At 41.3% G+C, this 23,920-nt stretch overlaps 1 protein-coding gene across 5 annotated transcripts in view; it reads left to right on the top strand.

Annotated features, from left to right (window-relative positions):
* Positions 1–23,920, top strand: part of CUNH10orf143 (chromosome unknown C10orf143 homolog) — a 51,739-nt gene that overhangs the window by 9,330 nt on the left and 18,489 nt on the right. For 2 of the 5 annotated variants that reach the window (XM_032282022.1, XM_032282024.1), the window contains exons 2-3: positions 16,699–16,857; positions 16,966–17,028. In XM_032282022.1, coding sequence (XP_032137913.1) covers positions 16,699–16,857; positions 16,966–17,028 — 222 coding nt within the window. Of the gene's footprint in view, positions 1–16,698; positions 16,858–16,965; positions 17,029–17,936; positions 18,665–22,819; positions 23,045–23,920 lie in introns of those variants that run through there. The other 3 variants (XR_004270077.1, XR_004270078.1, XM_032282023.1) reach the window with 3 other exon arrangements.

Raw genomic sequence — 23,920 nt, 5'->3', positions numbered from 1 at the left:
GTGATCTCAGCTCTGCCTCTCGAGTTCCAGCAATTCTTCTGCCACAGCCTCCCAAGTAGCTGGGATTAAGGCATGCTCCACCGCACCCAGCTACTTTTTTGTATTTTTAGTGGGCGTGAGATTTCACCATGTTGGCCAGGCTGGTCTCGAACTCCTAACCTCAGGCGATCCACTTGCCTTGGCCTCCCAAAGGGCTGGGATTATAGGCGTGAGCCACCACGCCCAGCCTCAGCTGTTGTATCTTTCAATATTTCTTCTGTTCCTTTCCTCTCCTAGATCTCCAATTACACATCTATTAAGCTTCTTGATACTCGTCCCACAGTTCCCTGATGCTATGCCTACTTTTAAAACTCTCTTTTCTGTTTTTGATTTCTGATAGTTTCTACTGCTGTGCCTTCAAGTTCATGAATCTTTTTTCTGCAATGTTTAACTGTACACTAATTACATCCAGAGCATTTTTAATCCCAGACATTATAGCATTTGATTTGGATCCTATAACATTTGATTTTGATCTTTTAAAATATATCTTCCATGTTTCTGTTTAGTATTTTGAAAATATACGGTTATATTAAGTCTTTTAATGTTCTTCTCTGCTAAATCTAACATCTGTGTCAGTTCTTTGTTAGTTTTTGTTTTATTTTATTGAGACAGAGTCTCCCTCTGTTGCCCAGGCTAGAGTGCAGTAGCTCACTGCAGCCCCCGCCTCCCAGGTTCAAGCTATTCTCATGCCTCAGCCTCCCAAGTAGCTGGGACTACAGGTGCACCCCACCATGCCGGCTGATTTTTGTATTTTTACAAAAGTTAGAGATGGGGTTTCATCATGTTAGCCAGGCTGGACTTGTACTTCTGAACTCAGGTGATACACCTGCCTTGGCCTTCTAAAGTGCTGGGATTACAGGTGTGAGCCACCATACCCGGCCCTATTTTGTCCATTTTTGGTCAGTTCATACAGAAGAGTAAATCTTGTTGGTCCAACTTGGCCCAAAGAGGAAGCTGGTTAATACATTTTGGGTCAGAGTTTAAAAGGAAATGAAGGCCGGGCACGGTGGCTCACGCCTGTAATCCCAGCACTTTGGGAGGCCGAGGCGGGCGGATCACGAGGTCAAGAGATCGAGACTATCCTGGCCAACATGGTGAAACCCTGTCTCTACTAAAAATACAAAAAAAAAAATTAGCTGGGCATGGTGGCGCACGTCTGTGGTCCCAGCTACTTGGGAGGCTGACGCAGAATTGTTTGAACCTGGGAGGTGGAGGCTGCAGTGAGCTGAGTTCGCACCACTGCACTCCAGCCTGGTGCCTAGTGACAGAGTAAGACTCTGTCTTAAAAAAAAAAAAAAAAAAGAAATGAAGGCCGGGCGCTGTGGCTCACACCAGTAATCCCAGCACTTTGGGAGCCTGAGACGGCTAGATCACTTGAGGTCAGGCATTTGAGACCAACCTGACCAACTTGGTGAAACCCCATCTCTACCAAAAATACAAAAATTAGCTGGGCGTGGTGGCATGCACCTGTAATCTCAGCTACTCAGGTGGCTGAGGCAGGAGAATCTATTGGACCTGGGGGGGTTGGGCAGAGGTTCCAGTGAGCCAAGATCGCACCACTGCACTCTAGCCTGGGTGACAGAGCAATGCTCTATCTGAAAAAAAAAAAAAAAAGGGAAAATGAAACACATACATACATGTGTACATACAATAATGTTAAGTTTGAGAGACTCCTTTAAGAGTGTAAGAATGTTAATGCTAAATGCTTTCTGCCCTGTTTTGGTTTAGAATATTTTTGAGATCGTCTTGGAAAGCGTAGTTTGTGCACTGCAGCAGCAGCTTCACTGCTAAGCGAAACCACTAGCAATGTGAGTTTTCTGCGCCGAGTGCAGCTTGTCAGCTGTGAGTGTGACTTTATGTAGCTGTGCTGTTGTTCCCGCTGTGGATTCTTCTGCAGGCCCAACAGCAGTCTGGCCCTCATTGTTTGGCAATTGTGGTTTTCCTTTCATGTATACCCCCACACAGGCCATGCCTTTAGTCCAGAAATGAGCAAGCTTGAGCCTTTATTTTGATTTTCAGCCTGGAATGTTTTTGACACAACTGTGGAAACTTAGATGTGAGTAAACTGTAAAGTTCCAATTCCACCAATTCCTGGTATTATGAATAGCCACTTCTGTTCATAAAAAGGCTGAGGATATTTTGTGTTTACTCTGCTCCGTGGTTGTCTTTTAGATCTGATATTGCCAACAGTTGAGAAATTACCCAGTCAAGCTCTAAGTCCTTGTCAGCAAAAGCACTTAAACATATTAATGGCTTTAACTTCATTCAAGTAGCCCTAAGGGGCCTAACTTACAAAGTAAGAAGATTCAGGCAGGGCACAGTGATTGAAGCCTGTAATCCCAGGACTTTGGGAGGCTGAGGTGGGGGACCACTTGAGGTCAGGAGTTCGAGACCAGCCTGGACAACATGGTGAAACCCCGTCTTCACCAAAAAAAATACAAAAACTAGCTGGACATGGTGTCACACAGCTGTAGTCCCCAGCTACTTGAGAGGCTGAGGCAGGAGAATCGCTTGAACCCATGAGGTGGAGGTTGCAGTGAGCCAAGATCGTGCCACTGCACTCTAGCCTGGGCGACAGAGTGAGACTCTATCTGAATAAAAAAAGAAGATTCAGATTTAAATTTGCTTGTTTTACCCTATCAGATGCAGGTTTTTTTCCCGGCTATTTGTTTTTCTGAGACGGAGTTTCGCTCTTGTTACCCAGGCTGGAGTGCAATGGTGCGATCTCGGCTCACCGCAACCTCCGCCTCCTGGGTTCAGGCAATTCTCCTGCCTCAGCCTCCCGAGTAGCCGGGACTACAGGCATGCGCCACCATGCCCAGCTAATATTTTGTATTTTTAGTAGAGACGGGGTTTCACCGTGTTGACCAGGATGGTCTCGATCTCTTGACCTCGTGATCCACCCGCCTCGGCCTCCCAAAGTGCTGGGATTACAGGCGTGAGCCACCGCGCCCGGCCAGATGCAGGTTTTATAGCACATCTGCTGAGTGAGATCCCCACCATGAGAACCTAGAAAATCCCAGCTGTTGATGCGGCCCCTGACCCTTATTTTGCCTTTCTGTGGTCACTCTTCTAAATCATTATAACCCATTCCTTAAGGAACAAGGTGTTGCATTCTCTCACCCATTTTTCATCTTGAAAACAATCTGTTGAGCTATGTTATACTGTTATACTCAGTTTAATGAGATTCCACCATCATCCTGTCTAGATATAGGAGTCGATTAATGATAATTCATCTTTAGTTACAACCCTAATGCAGGTGTTCACCTGCCAGTTTTGCCTAACCTCAATCATTTCTTTTTTTTGAGATAGAGTCTCATTCTTTCACCCAGGCTGGAGTGAAGTGGTGTGATCTTGGCTCACTCAACCTCCACCCTCCAGGTTCAAGCAATTCTCCTGCCTTAACCTCCCAAGTAGCTGGGATTATAGGCGTGCAGTACCATGCCTGGCTAATTTTTATATTTTCAGTAGAGATGAGGTTTTGCCACATTGGCCAGGCTGATCTCGAACTCCTAACCTCAGGTGATCCACCTGCCTTGGCCTCCCAAAGTGCTGGGATTACAGGTGTGAACCACCACACCTGGCTGTTGATTCCTAACTTTTTAATGATTGCCATTCTAGCTGGTGTGAGATGGTATCTCGTTATGGTTTTGATTTGCATTTCTCTAATGAGCAGTGATGATGAGCTGTTTTTCTTATGTTTGTTGGCCGCATAAATGTCTTCTTTTGAGAAATGTCTGTTCATATCCTTTGCCCACTTTTTGATGGGGTTACTGGTTTTTTTCTTGTAAATTTGTTTAAGTTCCTTGTAGATCCTGGATATAAGCCCTTTGTCAGATGGGTAGATTGCAAAAATTTTCTCCTATTCTATATGTTGCCTGTTCACTCTCATGATAGCTTCTTTTGCTGTGCAGAAGCTCTTCAGTTTAATTAGATCCCATTTGTCAATTTTGGCTTTTGTTGCTATTGCTTTTGGTGTTTTTAGTCATGAAGTCTTTGCCCATGCCTGTGTCCTAAATGGTACTGCCTAGGTTTTCTCCTAGGGTTTTTATGGTTTTAGGTCTTAAGTTTAAGCCTTTAATCCGTCTTAGGTTAATTTTTTATATAAGGTATAAGGAGGGGGTCCAGTTTCACTTTTTTGCATATGGCTAGCCACTTTTCTCAATAACATTTATTAAATAGGGAATACTTTCCCCATTGCTTGTTTTTGTCAGGTTTATCAAAGATCAGATGGTTGTAGATGTGTGGCTTTATTTCTGAGGCCTCTGTTCTGTTCCATTGGTCTATATATCTGTTTTGATACCAGTACCATGCTGTTTTTTTTTACCGTAGCCTTATAGTATAGTTTGAAGTCGGGTAGCATGATGCCTCCAGCTTTGTTCTTTTTGCTTAGGATTGTCTTGGCTATATAGGCTCTTTTTTGGTTCCATATGAAATTTAAAGTACTTTTTTCTAATTCTGTGAAGAAAGTCAATGGTAGCTTGATGGGGATAGCATTGGATGTATAAATTGCTTTGGGCAGTATGGCCATGATATTGATTCTTCCTATCCATGAGCATGGAATGTTTTTCCATTTGTTTGTGTCCTCTTTTACTTCCTTGAGGAGTGGTTTGTAGTTCTCCTTGAAGGGGTTCTTCACATCCCTTGTAAGTTGTATTCCTAGGTATTTTATTCTCTTTGTAGCAATTGTGAATGGGAGTTCAGTCATGATTTGGCTGTCTGTTTGTCTACTATTGATGTATAGGAATGCTTGTGATTTTTGCACATTAATTTTTTATCCTGAGACTTTGCTGAAGTTGCTTATGAACTTAAGAGATTTTGGGCCGAGATGATAGGGTTTTCTATATATACAATCATGTCATCTGCAAACAGGGACAATTTGACTTCCTCTCTTCCTATTTTAATACCCTTTATTTCTTTCTCTTGCCTGATTGCCTTGGCCAGAACTTCCAATACTGTGTTGAATAAAAGTGATGGGAGAGGGCATCCTTGTCTTGTGCTGGTTTTCAAAGAGAATGCTTCCAGCTTTTGCACATTCAGTATGATATTGGCTGTGGGATTGTCATAAATAGCTCTTATTATTTTGAGATATGTTTCATCAATACCTAGTTTATTGAGATTTTTAATATGAAGGGGTATTGAATTTTATCGAAGGCCTTTTCTGCATGTATTGAGGTGATCATGTGGTTTTTGTCATTGGTTCTGTTTATGTTTATTGACTTGCATATGTTGAACCAGCCTTGCCTCCCAGGGATGAAGCCAACTTGAACATTATCTCAAGATAACTAGCTCCCCTAGAATTAAGTTGCCCTCTTACTCTGAGTGTTGGCTTGCTCATCTCATAACTTGCTTTCTCTTTGCCAAGTTAAACTTGGTCACGAGTATGCACTGAAAGCTTGAGCATAGTAGGCTGAGGAGTCTTTTTAAAAAAGGACACAGTATCAAGATGTTAAATCCAGTTGGTTAAAGCCCAAGCGTGCCCTGGTAATGCAGGAGTTCAGTGTGAGAATCCTAACTTCTGCCCCTCTCTAGTTGATGCAGTACCAAGCATCATAGAAAGAAACCTAAGAGTACAAGGTCATTCTCCAAATGAAAACGTCATAGAAAATGAACGTTTACTTGGTGGAAAGCATGCTTTCTTTCTAAATGGCAGTCTCTGGGGCCTTAATCTTGCGCCGTTCAGCATTACCTGTCTGTGTTTAGGCCAGTGGGCATCCATATCTGCTGCTCCATCCAGCAGAAGCAGCTTTATCGTGGTAGGACTTGAACTAAACTGAACTAAGAAACCTCCCTCAGCCAGCGGTTCCTGGTACTAAGGACTCAGTTACCCAGCATTACACACATCCACTATAAGTGATCTTCCGCATAAAGGTCATTAGTCAGTAAAAATTCTCAAAACACCTTCAGAATGAAAGATTAGATTATTTTATATATAATATATTATGGACTTATTGTTAATTGTATTCCTGAATTCTAATGATTTCCTTTGGTATTTTAATTAATTAATTAATTAATTATTTTTGAAATGGAATTTTGCTCTTGTTGCCCAGGCTGGAGTGCAATGGCACAATCCCGGTTCACTGCAACCTCTGCCTCCCAGGTTCAAGCGATTCTCCTTCCTTAGCCGCCCCAGCAGCTGGAATTACAGGCACGTGCCACCACGCTCGGCTAATTTTTTGTATGTTTAGTAGAGACGGGGTTTCACCCTGTTGGCCAGGCTGGTCTTGAACTCCTGATCTCAAGTGATCCACTCGCCTTGGCCTCCCAAAGTGCTGGGATTACAGGCGTGAGCCACTGTGCCCGGCCAGCTCCTTTGGTATTTTAATTTGCTGTATATTTACTTAACTCCTATGCCAGTTCACGTGTTAACACGTGTAATATGTGTGCTTAATCCAATGCGTTTGATGTTGAACAGTGTGCCATTTTCCTGCTCTGAGGACTGAAGAAGGTGCATGGTGCTTTTCTGTTGAAGAGGCCAGAGAACCATGCGTCTTCTCTGTTCTCCACCCTCCTCTTGAGCCCAGAGTGGAGGCTGCCAGCAGGGCCGCCCCCTCCCCCCCGCCACCCTGTCCCGGAGGCAGAGCCGGTGCTGAGCTGTGCTCACCATTCTTGCTGTTCTCTGGCTTTGCTCTATGTTTCCAGGGACATTAGGGAAACGTCCCCTATCTGGTTTCTATAAGGGCTGGCTCTTCTCAGCATGGAAACCAAGGCTTTGAATTTCATATCTGGCAAATTGTTAAGTCTTCAACGCCCTCTTCCCTACAGACACTTCACTCATTAAGCTCACTTGGGACCATCACCTCCAATAAAGGAAGAAGCCCCCTCAGCTAATGGTTGCTCTCGCTCCCTCAGGACAGGCAGCGAGGTTCCTGAGACCTGTGGCAGCTTCGCGTGTTTCCACCTTTGAGGCAGCACCATCCCTGTTTGCTATTTTAATTTAGCGTCTTTTGAAACAGCATGTATTTCTTGGCCACACTCCTGCTTCACCTTTGATGAGGACACTTGATCTACTCTAGTTATTGTTATGTCGGGTCATTGTGTATACGCAGGATTTTCCTTTTGTTTATGTAGTGCAAGTGTCTTTTTAGTTTGGCGTAAGTCTTCATTTGCCTTTGCGAAGGCCGACAGCTCTCTTGTTCAGCGCAAGCAGCCCAGACGTCAGTGCCTCTGTGGCAGTCATCTTTCTTTGGTCCAGGCCAATCCATGACAACTGAACTATTTGCCAAGTAAGTGTATAGATGAATATCATTTGTGGTCAGCTCTCAGTAATCCACAGTAAGAAACAGAAAATATGAATAAATTAATTCACTCTGCTGGCTGAGTGCCACTGAGATGTCATCCTCACATTCCCTAGTTGGCTCTCCTTTATCCTACCACAGGCTGTGGGGACCCTGGCCCTTCAGCTCCCTGTGCCCCTTTAAGAATGTCAGCTCATCATTGCAGATAATTGCAAGTCTGCTGACCTTAATGTGCCAATGGTCATTCAACCACACAGAAATGGTGTAGAATATAGTTTCATAAGTGTTGTAAATTTCATCCAGAAAGTACAGGTTCTCATTCATATTCATGCATGCCTGTTTGCTTTCCTTTTGAATAAGTCCCATGTTATTGAGAAAAGAGGAAGGGAAGTAATATTACTGCTATTAGGCTACTGTGATGTTACTGATGGGGGAAAATTGAAACTTGTAAAATTATGTGGGAAATACTTAATATTTCCACTTTTTCCCTTTAATCCAGATGATTGAAAGTTGAAAGCAAACCAGTTTTATCATAACACGCTTCCTTTGCACTGTGAGGATTGAGCAGATCCTGAATAACCAGAGATTGAGAGCTTTGATCTTAGTTCTTCAAACTCTCATCCAACTTAGGTGAACACATAGAAGGCTGCATTATTTGCAAAAGTCCTAAGGATGATTAATATGATTACTGTAATATATGGCAGAACAAGGATTGAGTATATTTTGATGTGCCACAAATCTATATACATATTCCATGGAAATCAGATTTAACTAGTATACATAGGAGAGCCTGCAGTTAAATTAAAAGAAGAAAAAGAGGAAGACAGCGATGACTGAATAAGCAATACGTTTGCGTGGAGAAGCCGAGGGGGCTGCAGCGGAGGTGAGCTTGCGTGGACCTGTGTGTGCTGCAGCTGCTGGGGTTTCTCCTGTGGAAACACAGTGGCCAGGTCTTGGCAAGCGGTTATTCTACTCTGCTATTACATGGCATTGAAAGTATTTTGCATGGTTTCTTTTAAACGGGATATTGGCAATTTAGAAACACCGGAGCATGGTGTCTAGGCTATGAAGTCTGAAGAACATCTCTGAAATGGAATAGTGAGAGAGACTAGGGGTGTCTGGCTGGAGAGAACAAACTTCCAGAGTGTCCGAGAATGATCATCAAATATCTGAAAGGATGTTTATCTCATACACAAGGGGCTTTTTTGTTTTTGTAATGGAGTCTTACTCTGTCGCCCAGGCTGGAGTGCAGTGGTGCGATCTCGGCTCACTGCAACCTCTGCCTCCTGAGTTCAAGTAATTCTCCTGCCTCAACCTCCTGAGTAGCTGAGATTAAGGCATGTACCACACCCAGCTAATTTTTGTATTTTTAGTAGAGACGGGGTTTTGCCATGTTGGTCATCCTGGTGTCAAACTCCCGATCTGCCTACCTCGGCCTCCCAAAGTGCTGGGATTACAGGCCTGAGCCATCACACCCGGCCGCTTTGTTTAAGTTGCTCAAAGGGGAATAATTAGAATCAGTGGGTTGAGGTTCTGAAAAGGCAATTTGGTTTAGATCAATATTTCTTTCATATTAGGGTTGCAAGAGATTCTTTTCATTTTAAAAAACTTGTTATTTTAAAATAGTTTTACACATACAGAAAAGTTGCAAAAACATAGTATGGAGAGTTCAAATATATCTTTCACTTAAGCTTGTTAATAATCTTAGTATAGTTAGCAAGCTATGAAATTAATGTTGGTGCAGTACTGATTACTATAGACCTCATTCTAATTTTACCAGTTTTTCCACTAATATCCTTTTCCTGTCACAAGATCTAACCCACATTGGGTTAGATGCAGGGTTCCACATTGCATTTACTTGTTGAGTTTCCTTACTCTCTTCCCATCTGTGACACTTTGGCAATCTTTTAGGACCTCAATACTTAATAATTATTGGTGAGTTATTTAGTTGTCCAACGTTTTCTTATGTTTAGAGTCAGGGTGTGCATTTTCAGCATGAGTACCGGAGGGGTGGTGGTGTGCCATCTTGGTACATTGTATGGAGGATGTATCTGTGTCATACTACTGCTGTTGTTAACCTTGTCACTTGCTTAGATGGTTTCATCCATTGAAAAGTTACTATTTTTCTCTTTATAATTAATACAAATCTTGGGGAAGATATTTTGAGACTGTGCAAATATCCAGTTTCTCCTTAAACTTTTGCCTCCTGATTTTAGCATCAATTATTAGATCTTGCCTGCAATATTTTTTACTGTGGTATTTACTTAATGCGTAAGTCCCTCTTTGCTTTTGCATTTATTAATGAGAATTCAGCTGTAAGGAAGTCCTGTCCCTTCTCCCCCATTTATTTACTCAATTATTTTTGATATGGGTAGACTAATAGGCATTTACTTTATTCTGTGGATTGTAATCCACTGCTATTTTTATTTATTTTATTGCTTAAATCATTCCAGCTTTGGCTAATAGGAAGTCAGTCCTTCAGGTTGGTGCCTATGTCTTTTTGACATGCCCTCATTTTATAAGAGCTTTCTAAGTGTTTGGCCCATAAAGTGTTTCAGGCTCATCTTGTATTTTCCCTGCTCCTTCCCTGAATCAGCTGCCTCCCGTGGAGTCCAGATTCCTTCTATGGGAAAAAGGTATTTAGAAACCAGTTTCTAGGTGCTAGGTATAATCTTGCTACTAGGATGCCATTGTCCTTAGTGGACACAGCTAGGATGTGTGTGTGTGTGTGTGTGTGTGTGTGTGTGTGTGTATGTATGGGTATATTACACCCATTCATAAACATCTATGCACACACAGTAACCCACACATACATATTTATATATATTTCTATATCCCTGTCTGGATATGTATTAAAAATTCCAATTCAGCACCACTAGGTTCATTGTAGCCTCTCCCTTTTCTGTATTTGTAACTTATTTCTCCAACAGTGAGAAACTTAGCTCTCGTTATTTACAGTGAGTTTAATTATTTATCCAGTGCCAATAAAGTAGTTTCAAAATTGCTAACCCTGTAATAAGCACATTGACTAGCTAGAGTACAGGATTTCTATACAGTGATTTTTGTCTTTAGCCTTTGAATTTCTAGTCAAAATAGTGTTTTTTGTTTTCTTTTTTTTTGAGATGGAGTCTTGCTTTGTTGCCCAGGCTGGAGTGCAGTGGCATGATCTTGGCTCACTGCAACCTCTGTCTGCCGGTTCAAGTGATTCTCCTGCCTTAGCCTCCGGAGTAGCTGGGATTACAGAGGCATGCCACCACACTGAGCTAATTTTTGTATTTTCAGTAGAGATGGGGGTTTTACCATGTTGGCCAGGCTGGTCTGGAACTCCTGACATAATAGTAATTTTAAAAGTTATTTGGAGTACTTCTTTTCTTCAGTGTGGCTACGCTACTTATTTGTAATGTAATTAGGTTTATTATTTTTGTGTTCCAATTGAATTCCCCTCCTCTGATGTCCTGGTTGACTTACATTTTCAATGCAGAGCTATATGCGCCTTTTTCATTTCTGTTCCCATGACACCCTTTTCCCCAACCCTTTCCTACCCACTCTCTATAGGAAAGCAGTCTCTTTCATTTCTCAATATCCTCCCTGTATTTCGTGTGCAGAAATGAACAGATAGTGTCTATTTTCTTATAACCTTTTCTTTCGTACACAATGGATAGCATATTATAGATACTGTTTTACACTTTGGTTTCTGCACTTAACAGTGTATTCTGGAACACAGTCTACTCCAGTAGTTATGGAAATCTTCCTTTCCCTTTTCTCAGTTGCATAGTACTTCACTGCTTGGATGTACCATTGTTTATCCAACCACTCTCCTGTATATGGGTCTTTAGGTTGTTTCCACTATATTGCACTATTGAACAGCTGTGCAAATGTGTTTCTTTTCCACATTGTTGGAGGTGTATGTTTAGGGTAGGTTCTGGAGGTCTAATTGCTTGGTTAAAAATTTGCATATAGCTTTGTTAGGTATTGCCAAATTTCCCTGCAGGAATTTGTATTCTCACCAGCACAGTGGGAGGTGCCTGTTTTCCTGCAGCCTCACCAACAGGGGCTGCATCACACTCTGCAATTTTTGCCATTCTGTTGGTAAATGCTCTCTTGATGTTGTCTTAATTTGTATTTCTCTAAATATGAGTGCGTTTGAACATTTTTTGTGTGTGTGTTTGTAGACCATTTTAATAGCTTTTGCAAATTCTTCATGTCTTTTCTCCATTTATATTTCAGATTTTTGGTTCTTTGTATCTCAGTTTTTGTAATAGTTTCTTTCTTTTTTCTTTTTTCTTTTTTTTGAGATGGAGTCTTGCTCAGTCTCCCAGGCTGGAGTGCAGTGACGTGATCTCGGCTCAGTTCAACCTCCGCCTCCCAGCTTCAAGCAGTTCTCCTGCCTCAGCCTCCCAAGTACCTGGGACTACAGGTGTGCACCACCATGCCCAGCTAATTTTTGTATTTTTTTTTTTTAGAAGAGACGGGGTTTCACCATATTGGCCAGGCTGGTCTTGAACTCCTGACCTTGTGATCCGCCCACTTCTGCCTCCCAAAGTTCTGGGATTACAGGTGTGAGCCACCACGTCCAGCCTGTAATAGTTCTTATATTCAAGTTACTCACGCTTTTTCTATGGTGTATGTTGCAAACATTTTTCTTTCAATATATCAGTTATTTTTGGATGTTGTTTAGGATTTATTTGGCTCTTCAGAAGTTTTTATTTTCATGTAGTCAAACTTATCAATCTTGATTTTATTGCCTCTGTATTTTGAATCATAGTTAGAAAGTCTTTCACTACACCAACATTAGAGAATTCACTCGTATTTTCTCCTAGGAATTGCGTAGTTCTTTATAATTAGATCTTTTACATTCAGTCCCTGATGCATCTGGTTTGGTTTTGTATGTGGTTGTATTAGCCTGTTTTCACACTGCTGATAAAGATATACCAGAGACTGGGTAATTTATAAAGAAAAATGAATTTAATGGCCTCACAGTTCCATGTGGCTGGAGAGGCCTCACAATCATCGCAGAAGGGGAAAGGTACGTCTTACTTGGCAGTGGGCGTGAAAGAGAATGAGAGCCAAGCCAAAGGGGACTCCCTTATAAAAACATCAGATCTTGTGAGACTTACTACAAGGAAAACGCTGTGGGGGAACCGCCCCCATGATTCAGTTACCTCCAGTGGGTCCCTGCCACAGCATGTGGGAATTATAGGAGCTACAATTCAAGATGAGATTTGAGTGGGGGCACAGCCAAGCCATGTCATGGTGTGAGGTACAGATCTAAATTTCTTTTCTCCAAATGGCTCTAAGTTGTCCCAGCACCATATATTAAAAAGTCCATCCTGCTGGGCACAGTGGCTAATGCTTATAATCTTAGCACTTTGGAAGGCCTACATGGGAGGATTGCTTGAGGCCAGGAGTTTGAGACCAGCCTGGTCAATATAGTGATTGCTCATCTCTAAAAAAAAAAAGAAGATAATTATATATGTATATATAGAAGTCCATCCTTATCCCAGTGATTTGAAGCCAAACTTTCATATGTATTTCAGTTTATATCTGGACTTTTATTGCTGCCACATTGGTCTGTTTGTCTCCTTGTGTAGCAGTACCACCGTGTTTAATTACGGAGTCTGTGTGGTTTATTTTAATGTCCAGGAGTTGTTTTATTTTTTTCTTCAGAGTTTTCCTGGCTCTTGTTGCATATTTTTTTTTCAGTGTGACCATTAGTATCAACTAGTGTAACTCTATAAAAATAGTTTACTGGGATTTTTACTGGGATTATGTTGAATTTACAAATTAATTTAGGGAGAACTGTCATCTTTATAATACTGGGTTATCCAGCCAAGAGTTGGGGATGTCATTTCTCTTGTTCATAATCTCCTTTGGTGCCTTTCAAAAATGTCTTGCATTCTCCTTGTATAGAGTTTGTACAATTCTTGTTAAATTTGTTTGTAGGTATTTAATGTTTGTTGCAGTTATTTTAAATGGAGTTTTCTCTGATTATTATTTTTTATTTGAAAGCTATTGATTTTTGTATATTAATTCTGTATTAGTGAATTCCTTTATTATTTGAGTTAGTTTTATCATTGACTCTCTGGGGGTTTCCAGATATATATGGTTATCAACTGCAAATAGAAGTGGTTTTACTACTTTACTCCTTCTTACACTGCTGATTGATCTCTTTCGTTTCAATATATTGGGTAATACCTGTCATACAATGTTGAACAGAAACGGAGACAGTGGGCATCTTTGCCCTGTTCTTGATAGTGGTAGAAATGCTATTAGTTTTTCCTTATGTAGTAATGAGTTAAGGAATGTATATTTTATCATGTTTAACAGTAATCCCCTCAATTCCTGTTTTCTTTAACCTTTATCATAAATAGATTTTAAATTTTGTTAAGGGATTTTTCAGAATCTATGGAGGTAATCACACTATTTCCTTATGTTTATTAATATAGCACATGATACTAATAGTTTCCTAATATTTCTGATATCTTCGACCTCATTTCATGTTTTTGTATCAATATTGAAGAGCAATTGATTGGTGTGTAGTTTTATTTTCTTGTTCTTTCTGCCTGGTTTATCAGTGTTAACATTTGCTTCATAGAAGGAGACAGTGTGCTAGAATCTTTTTCATAGAGCATTGGCATTACCTGGCCTTTGAAGGTTTGGGAGAATTCCCCTGGGAAACTGTCTGGTCCTGGGGCTTCTTGTGGGCTGGTTACTTAATAACTCTTTCTGTTTCTTCTGGGAAATCATCAGTTTAAGCTTTCTACTCTAATGGGATCAGTTTTAGTAATCAGATTATCCTTAGGAAGTTATCAGTTTCATCTACATTTTAATATTCCCTTAACATTTTAAAAATTCCCTGTTTCATTATATTTCCCTTGTGTCCTCTCTCACTTTCTATTTTTGTATTCACTCCACCTTTTTCTTGACCAACTTAACTAGTGATTTGTTAAGAAACCGTTCTTTTTTCCCTCCAAAAACCAGGATTTATATTTGTACATTAAATCTGTTTTTCTATTCCCTACCTCATTAATTTTATCTTATGTATTCTTTTTTCTTATTAATTTTAGCTTTTTCCTTTATTTTTTCTTGGTGTAATTCTTTTGGTTTGTTTTTTTTTTTCCCCTTGGTTTTTATGAGCTGGGAATTATTATTGTTATTATTACTTATTTTTTCAAACAGGCTCACTCTGTTACCCAGGCTGGAGTGCAGTGGCATGATCTTGGCTCACTGCAGCCTCAGCCTTCTGGGTTCAGTCTTCCCACCTCAGCCTACTGAGTAGCTGGGACTGCAGGCACATCACCATGCCTGGCTAATTTTTATATTTTCTGGTAGAGAGACAGGGTTTTACCATGTTACCCAGACTGGTCTCAAACTCCTGACCTCAAGCGATCTGCCTGCCCCAGCCTCCCAAAGTGATGGGATTACAGGCGTGAGCCATTGTGTCTGGCTGGGAATTATTAATTTTCATCATTTCATTTTTATTGATAAAAATGTCAGTGCAATGAATTTTTCTCTGATTACTGCTTTAAATGTATTTCATGGATTCTGATATGTAGTATTTTCATTGTAATTATTATTTTTCTTAATTTTGTCCTTTCAGTTTGATGATCTAATAAATAATAAGACAACATTTCCAGGTGGAGTGCCCTTCTGTTTTTTTTTGTTTTTTTTAAATAATTGATAGTTTATTGCATTGTAATCAGAAGTATTGGTTGTGTTTCTACCACGTGGAAATCATTGGCTTTTTTTCCCTTTAATGCAATCAGTTGTGACTGTGCTGTGGGTTCTTGGGAGGAACGTGTATTCTTTATTATAGGGTACAGAGTTCAATATATATGTCCATAAGGTCAACTTTGATTGATTATGTTGTTTAGATCTATCTCCTTACTTGTTTTCTGTATACTTGTTCTGCTTTGTACTGAGAATGGTGTATGAAACTTCCTGTTATTAGTACATTTCTAATTGTGTTTGCCCACATCTCCTGTAGTCTTTGATAAAGGTTGTAGTTGTATTATTTGGCTCGTAGATGTTTATGAGTATTATGTCTTCACTGTGGACTGTGGCTTTCAGCATTAAAGAAGAGTCCTTGGTTGTATTTAACACTTTGGTTCTATGTGATCTGCTGCTGCTCTGTTTTTATTTTTATTTCCTTAGTATACCTTTGTCCATCCTTTTTATTTTCAGCCCTTCAGAATCACTTGATTTTAAGTGCATCCCTTGTATACAGTATATAGTTGGGTCTTGTTCTTTTAAAATTTTGGATGTAGAAGGATTTGTATTTTCTAGTGATTATTTGTATTTAATTCTATTTAATATCCTTAGGTATGCTGTTTTATTATTTAATCCTTTATTGTCTGATTATCAGTTTTTTCAGTATCAGTTAATACTCACCTATTGCTTATATAATAATGAACTATACAATAATGAGAATTCTCCTCTCTTCTTTCTTTTTCCTTTATCTCCATTTTTAATGTATCATTTCTAGTTTGTCATAAGATTTCTATATTGTGTAAATGCATTAAGTGAAAAAAGTTCATTAAGAATATGTGAAATAATAATAGTAAAGATAATAAACACATTTTGCAAAACCCATAGAGGTGCTCTGCAAGTGACTGAAGAAGTCGGGGAGTGCCAGTGTACCATGAGGTGTGTTCTGACGTCGGGGTGTCCAGCAGTGGGTCCTCCCGGGCTGGCTGCCAGGGCTCCTGGGGTGGATTGCTGGCCCTGGGCCAAAGTGGCCTCTGACTGTTTACAGAGGTCCTCCTGTCTCTGAAACTCCGAGTCCGTTACAACATGGCTGCCTTAAAAATACACAAAATCTTGGGACTTTGGAACTGAGCAGTTCTTTCTGTAGCATTAGAGCATTCTGACTGTAATTATTTTCTTTAGTTCACATAAAAGTAAAAGCCAAATGCTAACTTTCCCAAAGGTTATCAGTTATAAACGGTGTGTGCAACCTTTGAAATAAATAAAACTAATTTGTTGTTCAGTGCCAGTGAGACAGAGAAGTAGTCACATGTGAATTATTCATATTGTATTAAGAAAGTATGTAATTTGATACCAAGCAAAAGCATATAACTAGTTTCTTAAACAGAATTTATAGGTTTTGTACATTTTCAATATCAATAAACCAGTCACCATAGTTTATTACAAGCGTTTCAGCCAAAATTGTTTGAAATTACTATTTTAAATGTACAAAAGCTAAGTAAATATCAGACAATGCAAGAAATAATGAGGTTAAATGTAATTGATGATTGTTATGCTGAAAAGATAAAGTTTAAAGTCATCTCCTCAAATGCCCTATAAAGTTTTCCAGCTCCACAGGGGTCTGCATTTGCAGCTGAAGTTTTCTGAAAGCAAATTCAATTAGAGTGTTGTGTGCTTTATGAGACCATCTAAAGTGAAATTTTGTTTGTTTCAGAAACGGGCATGCAGGAGATTAGAAACCAGTGGGCATGAGCATGGCTGCCACCAGCTGCACACCTGTGCCCTGGCGTCCTGGGGCCCAGAGGACCAGGAGCCTCCATCAAGAGCCCCAGCACTGAGGCTAGAGAGCGGCCAGGGGAGGCCAAGTACAGGGGTATGTTCCTGTGCCCACCAATCCAGTTGTGAGCATGTTTAAATATTTTAATAGAAAGTGTAAATAATCATTGTTCTGATGTATCTGCAACTGTGATTTGTTAAATAGATTTCTCAGAATGGTGGAAGGAGCTCGGCCCAGCCTTGCGTAAGATGTATTGCAGGGGAATCTGTAAGTGCATTAACCTTCTTGCTGTGACATAAAAGATAGACTTCTTCTTAAATATTAGATCCATAAAACAAAGTTAATAAAAACTGCAATTACGTTTCTGAAGAATGAGGAACGTAAATAAAAAGGTGAAGATTGATTTAAGCTTTTCTTAGCATTCTGTTGGTGTACAAACTAATTTCTGTCCAGCTTCAGATCGGAAATAGAAATTGCAAATACATTTAAAATTCCTTCTAAAAACAGGATTTAAGGAAGAGACCAGGCCACTGGATTTGGTTAAAATAGAGAATCATTTAAGGACATCTTGGAGAAAAGATCTTTCTCATTTAATTTTCCAAATAGGAATCAACATTGCTTTGTTCTTTTCCCTGTTTAAGCTTTTCTTGCATGTTTCTATCATAAACTTCACATAAATCACAGATTTCAGAAGGAAACACAGTGTTCACACCATTAATTCAAAGTAAAGGGAGGTCAGAAACTGCCAGAGTCAGATTCTCAGTCTCTTCCATTGGGCAGAATATAAAGTATATATTAGCATAATAATACCTTTGTTATTAATTTTGAACGTACTCCAAGAACAAGTTAATATGTCTTTGATAACCGCTATAATTCTTGGGTTTCTTTAATTTTAAATTTGAAATCTTAATATTGCAATAAAATAGAATTATATTTAACTTCCACATAGAAACCAGGAATTTGTGTGTGTATATATGGGTATTTCTGAGATTGCCCCCTAAAGATCTTTCAAGCAATGTATTGCTCTGTTTTTGATAAGCAAAAGATTGAGTCAATAAATTATGGAGATCCTCAATTGACACACTCTAAGCTACTGTGTTTTATAGTGATAAGCACTGATTTTGTTTCAAACAAAGACCTAAAACCTTGACAGCCATCACCATGTCTGATGACAGGGTGAACCTCGGATTATCTGAAGTCCTTAGACGAATATGAAAACAAAGTTTAGTATTAACCTCACTCCATGAAGGTATACTTTGCTACTTTTTGTACTCTCTCTTAGAAAAATTTTTATAGGTTATGTTGCATTCTGTGGTATAATTCTGAACAATAGTGAAATTAAAGATCCAGCAACTTGAATTTAGTGTGTTTAGGTTGATTCATGTAGCTGTTAGACATATCCTAGAATATGAATGAATAATGCTTACTTTGAGAACTGTGTCCCCATTGGGGTTGAATTCCGTGTTTGCTGAGACCAACCGATGCCTTCTTTGTCCCCACCCTATTTCCATGGAATGCATCTTTCACATCCCCCCATCTGTTGGAGGCAAACACTTGGAATGTACTACAGATTCTTAATGCTTTGAGAGCTTGTGTTCTGGCATGAATGGCTTAAAGAAAAAAAAACTTAGTTCAAGCAACTGATCGGATCATTTTGACTAATATTCTGTTTGAACAACAGTACCTATTTGATTAGGGTTTTTCCTTTCTTTGTAATTCCCCAAGCTTGGCTCTGTTACGTTTCGTAGGAAATGAATCTATGAGCAGAAAACCTTCATTGATATGTAAATATCATTTTTTTTGCTTAATACTCAATATTCTTTTCATCTAAATTTCAGAAACTGACTTTAAAAAATCAGTTTCCTTTTATTTGTAGTTATTCTCAATAAAATTTCACCCAGGCTTGGGCGTTTTAATATTTACACCCACTATTTCTGAAAGTCTAATGTAAATAAAGATTGAAATGTGAATTTGAAAAGTCACACCTCTTGATATTTGAACAGACTATAGCTGCATATATCTTCTTTTTCTAATAATATGGCTAGTTTCTCTCCTAAGCTTTTAAAATAATAAGACACTATTTTTGTATTATAAAACATCAAAAGGTTCAGTGTTAAATAAAAAGCAAATAGTATTTTTAGAAATGCAAGATCCCTGGGAGTTGTACTTAACAATAAATCACCGATGGGGAACAATTCCAAATTTCAGAAGACTTTATTAAATTTGCAGTTCCATTCACAAATGCCTGCTGACATGTGGGCCTGCCCACTCTCCCGTGATGCGGTAGGCGGTTCAGAAAGGTTCTCTTGGTCACAGAGAAGCCAAGGTGCTATCAGGGGTGGTTTGTGTGGAATTCCTAATGGGAACTTGTATGTGATTCTCAGTTTATTTGGTGGCTTTTCTCCAGTAAGCTCATTTGCATCCTGAATTCTCTAGTGTATTTTTGACCTTAGTAGGATGTCAGCTGATCTGATCTGTTCTGCTCTGCTCTGAATTCTCAGTATAGCCATCTGAGCTTGGTGGTCCTTCTGTTCCTGTTTTTCCTTACATTTATGATTGAGTTGTTTCTCACACATGCAGGGTCTTGATATTTCTCATATGCAAGGACTTCCTCTGTAGACCTCTTCAAACTCATTTTCCAAGTTTGCATTTCAGTCTATTTCTGTTGAGCCATTCAGGCTCATTGTAACCACTGCTACAACGGTTGCTATTTCAGGAGTGGCTGAGGTGGTTTCTTAGAGTAATTACCATTAGGGTTCACCTCCTGCTGTACATTATTATTTACGATCGTCTCTTTGTAGCCCTGAATCACCCTGCTCATGTTATTGATGATGGAAATCAATGTGGTGGGATCCCTTCTTACAACGTACAGGGTGTCCGCTCCCGCCCAGGGTTGGGCTGTTCCCTCTCCCTGTTGTGCGCTGTCTGGGGCTGCAAGCCACATAGAGGATGATCGCCATCGCTAGGAGGCTTCCTTTCCTGCCACCAGCGGCTCCCACGCTGGGCAGGCAGTCGCCTGGGCCACAGCCTTCCTTTTCTGGATCCACACGGCTTGTTTTTGCTTGGGCCACATGGTAGCCAAGTGTGACATGGAAAGGAAGCTGCTCCTTGCAAATTAAAATCAACTAAATGAAACCTTAGGAGGCTGCCAGAGGTCTCCAAAATAATCAAAAGATGGTACATAAAAAGGGGAGGAAGGCCTAGAAGTTAGAAATCTGTAGAAAGGATTTAGGATATTGGTTGAGGAGAGGGATGGTGATACTTCCTCAGCACCATGTTTTCCTAGAGGTCTCCCATCTCTTGTTATTTTGTAGCCTCTCAGTGTTGGAATCATCTGGGATCTGGAAGGGGCCACCCTCAGATCTTACTGGGTCATGGTCGGCCTGTTGCCTGGGTTTTTCTCAGCTCTGACTCCCTTTGTCTGCCCGTCCTCAGTGTTGTGGAGACTGTGTTTCCCAAACTCCTTTGCTTCTGACTTCTGGGAGAATCCAGCCAACGGGAGGCATTGGCAGAACACAGGAATGTGGGGGAGGAGGCCAGACTGTTTCTTTCTTGCTCTCTCTCTCTCTCTCTCTCTCTTTCTCTCTTTCTTCTCTGTCCCAGGATACAGCTTCTGCAGAGCATTCCCTCTGGGCCCAGCTCCTGCCAGGTCCACCAGCTCCTGCCAGGTCCACCAGCTCCCGGGTCTGAGGTCACACTTCCTCCTCCCTTTGTCCTCCCAGCCCTTGGAGGGGGCTTCTTATGGTGATGAGTGTTTGGCTCCTGTATTAGTCCATTTTCACACCGCTATGAAGAACTACCTGATGCCTGTAATCTCAGCTGCTTGGGAGGCAGCTGAGGCAGGAGAATTGCTTGAACCTGGGAGGTGGAGGTTGCAGCGAGCAGAGATCGCACCATTGCGCTCCAGCCTGGGTGAGACTGCCACCTCAAAAAAAAAAAAAAAAAAGATCTACCTGAGACTGGATAATTTATAAAGAAAAGAAGTCTAGTTAACTCACAGTTCCACAGGCTATACAGGAAGTATGGCTGGGAGGCCTCAGAAGACCTCCAGTGGTGGTGGGAGGCAAAGGGGAAGCCAGCATTCCATACCATGACAGCAGGAGAAAGAGAGGGAGCGAGAGGGGAAGTGCCACACACATTCAAACAACCAGATCTTGTGAGAACTCACTCTCTATCATGAGAACAGCAAGAGGAATTCCACCCTCATGATCCAGTCATGTCCCACCCCCCGACACACGTGGGGAGTACAATTCGAGATGAGATTTGGGTGGGGACACGGCACCGAACTGCATAGCTCTCCTGTTGGCTTCTCATCTCTTCTGTCATTTGTGGAGCCAAATCTGTGATACATTCCCTCTGTTTGAAATATACCTAGATTGGTTTCTGTTTGCTTACCTGTGCTAATCAGCTAACGAATGGACAGATTTTCCTGGGGAGAAAAGTTGCTGTTTCTAGCAGAGGTCTCTGGGCCTTTGTGGTCTCCTGCAAGGGCCCAGTCAGTAGTTCACAAGCTTGGCACTCCAGAGTGCTGGCAGGGCCGATCCTGGTCATGAGCCACATGAGTCTCCAGAGCCTGGACATGAAATTTAAAAATACCATCAGGCCCTTCCGTGTTGCCCATCCCTAATGCTCCTTCACTCCCTTTTATCTGTGGTTTTGTTTTTTTGAGACAAAGTCTCGCTCTGCTGCCCAGGCTGGAGTGCAGTGGCATGATCTCTGCTCAGTGCAACCTCCACCTCCTTGGTTCAAGCGATTCTCCTGCCTCAGCCTTCTGAGTAGCTGGAACTACAGGTGCACTCTACCACACCCAGCTAATTTTTGTATTTTTAGTAGAGACTTGGTTTCACCAAGTTGGCCAGGCTGGTCTCAAACTCCTGACCTCATGATCCGCCCACCTTGGCCTTTCAAAGTGCTGGGATTACAGGTGTCAGCCTCCGCACCCTGCCGATTATTGGTTTTTATTGCTCAAACTAGTAGGGAGTTACTACTGAAAAGCCAGCATGCAAAACATGATGTTTCCTGGTGTTGCGGCGCCTTTGCTCCCCACGTTGATTCTGGATACCAGCATTGTCATTAGCCTTAGCAAGCTTTTTTTTTTTTTCATTGAGGGCAAATAGCAAGGGAACAGTTTTAATAAGCCTCCGCAGTATTCACTTTTTGACATTGAAATCTATTGTCAGACAGCAGTTATGTGTGTGTGGTGTGTATGGTGTGTGTGCATGTGTGTGTCTGTGTACATATGTGGTGGGTGTGCATGTCTGTGTGTGTGGAGACAGGCAATGTAGGAGTAGAAATTAAGGGCAGGGGATGGGAGGTGTTTGGTCCAAACCAATCGTTTTGGTTCCGTTTTCCCTTCTAGGGACAGCAGGAGGAGCCAGAGTATGATTATTCTGATTCTAAATGGATGCATTTTTTTCTTTGTATTTCTTTTTATCTCCAAATGGGTGACCTTTAAAATGTTTCTGTTTATTTTGTTTACACATCTGTAAATTATTGGTCATTGCTTGCTACATCTGCATCACCTATAAATACTGCACTAGAACAGGAAACCTCAGAACCCAGTGATCCCTGCCCTCCTCCGGCGCCTGCGGTGACGACCGAGAACACTGCCTGTGCTTGCTAGGGCGGGTCCGAGTGTCAAGTGGGGGATGGGGCCGAGGATGGAAATGTAATGTTCTGACATCAGTGAACAGAGATCGATGTGCAGGGCCCTGCTTTGTGTCCTGTCTCGGCCACAGCTGATAGCACGCATCCTTGTCAGTTCATTCTTCCTCTGTCCTGAGAGAAGAAAACACAATCACGGAGGATCAGCAGGAACCTCATTGTTTATTCCAGTAGAATCAAGTTTGTGCTCCATGCACTTCTCCCCCCAGGTTTGTCAAGGATCCTGGAGTTCATTGGTCTAACCCCGTCAATTTATGATAAGGAAAGTGAGGTCCCCAGGGGCTCAGCGACTGGCCTGCCACACACCATAGTTGACTGGGAGGCAGGGGCCTGAACACTTGGCTTGGAGCCCCCTCCGCTTTCTGCTGCCTTTGGCTGATCTGTGTGTTTGCAGGAGCATGCTGGCATCTCTCCCCCACGCTCGCGGTCCGGTGTCAATCTCGAACACCCTCTGAGAAGTGTGGCAGTGGTAGCGTGGACTTTTGTGGACTTCATCCCTAGACACAGTGAGAAGTTCTTGGCTAAGACACAGGCTGATCTGCTCGAACTGTGAGGGAATAAGCTACACTGCAGAAGAGTCTGGCTGTGTCAGTAGAGCCAAATATGAATTCCAGAACAGGTGAGTCTGAATAGACCGCTGACAAAATCTTCAGGTTTAGCTTCTAGCAGTAGCCGACAGTGAGTAGTTTCTCTGGAATATGGATATTGAAAAACTACCTCTAAAAAAATTTAACCATTACTTAGATCATTTTCTGGTGCTGAAGGAGCTAAAGGGCTTCAGATGACGAGAAGAAAGAAAGAAGTTCACTTTTGTCTTCCTACAAACATGTTAGGAAAACCAACACAGATGTGTCCCCCTCCTGCTGCAGAGACTCAGGGTAGAGTCTGATAAAAACACACAGTTGTTCATGTAATTGTCAAAGAGAGAAAACAAAAGCAGAGCTGTTGGGACCAACACACTCTTTAGTGGCCATTACTGGGTCTGGGCATTTGCTGGGTTTGGTCCTAGAATGCACCCAGGGCTGGGAACTAGAATGCTCATGTCCAGAGATAGATGCGATGTTGGCCTTACAGACGTGGGAGCTAGAATTTGGATCCTTGTATAAAGTTTAGAGCCTTGAAGATCTAATTATACCTTAAAAGGGGACTGGAAATTACAATACCAGGCCCTGCATGGGTGTGGGTTCCAAATTTATTTTATCTCAGTTGTATAGGAACCAAAAGTAGAAGTACTGACATAGAAACAGTTGCAGACCATTGAAGTTCTTAAGGCCTTGGGTGGCAGCAGATGCAGAATTGTCCTGTAGGCATGCTTCCACCACCCAGTGCATGGGAGATTCAGAGATAAAACAGCTCCCCTGAGGATAAGATCACAATAGAAAAATAAGCACATAAACAGGCCGGGCGCGGTGGCTCACGCCTGTAATCCCAACACTTTGGGAGGCCGAGGCGGGTGGATCACGAGGTCAAGAGATCGAGACCATCCTGGTCAACA

This window comes from Sapajus apella, unplaced genomic scaffold, assembly GCF_009761245.1.
Source record: "Sapajus apella isolate SASKATOON/1434 unplaced genomic scaffold, GSC_monkey_1.0 scaffold13, whole genome shotgun sequence".
Lineage (NCBI taxonomy): Eukaryota > Metazoa > Chordata > Mammalia > Primates > Cebidae > Sapajus > Sapajus apella.
The sequence above is the reverse complement of the archived record's forward strand: the minus strand, read 5'-3'. Positions and strand labels throughout refer to the sequence as shown.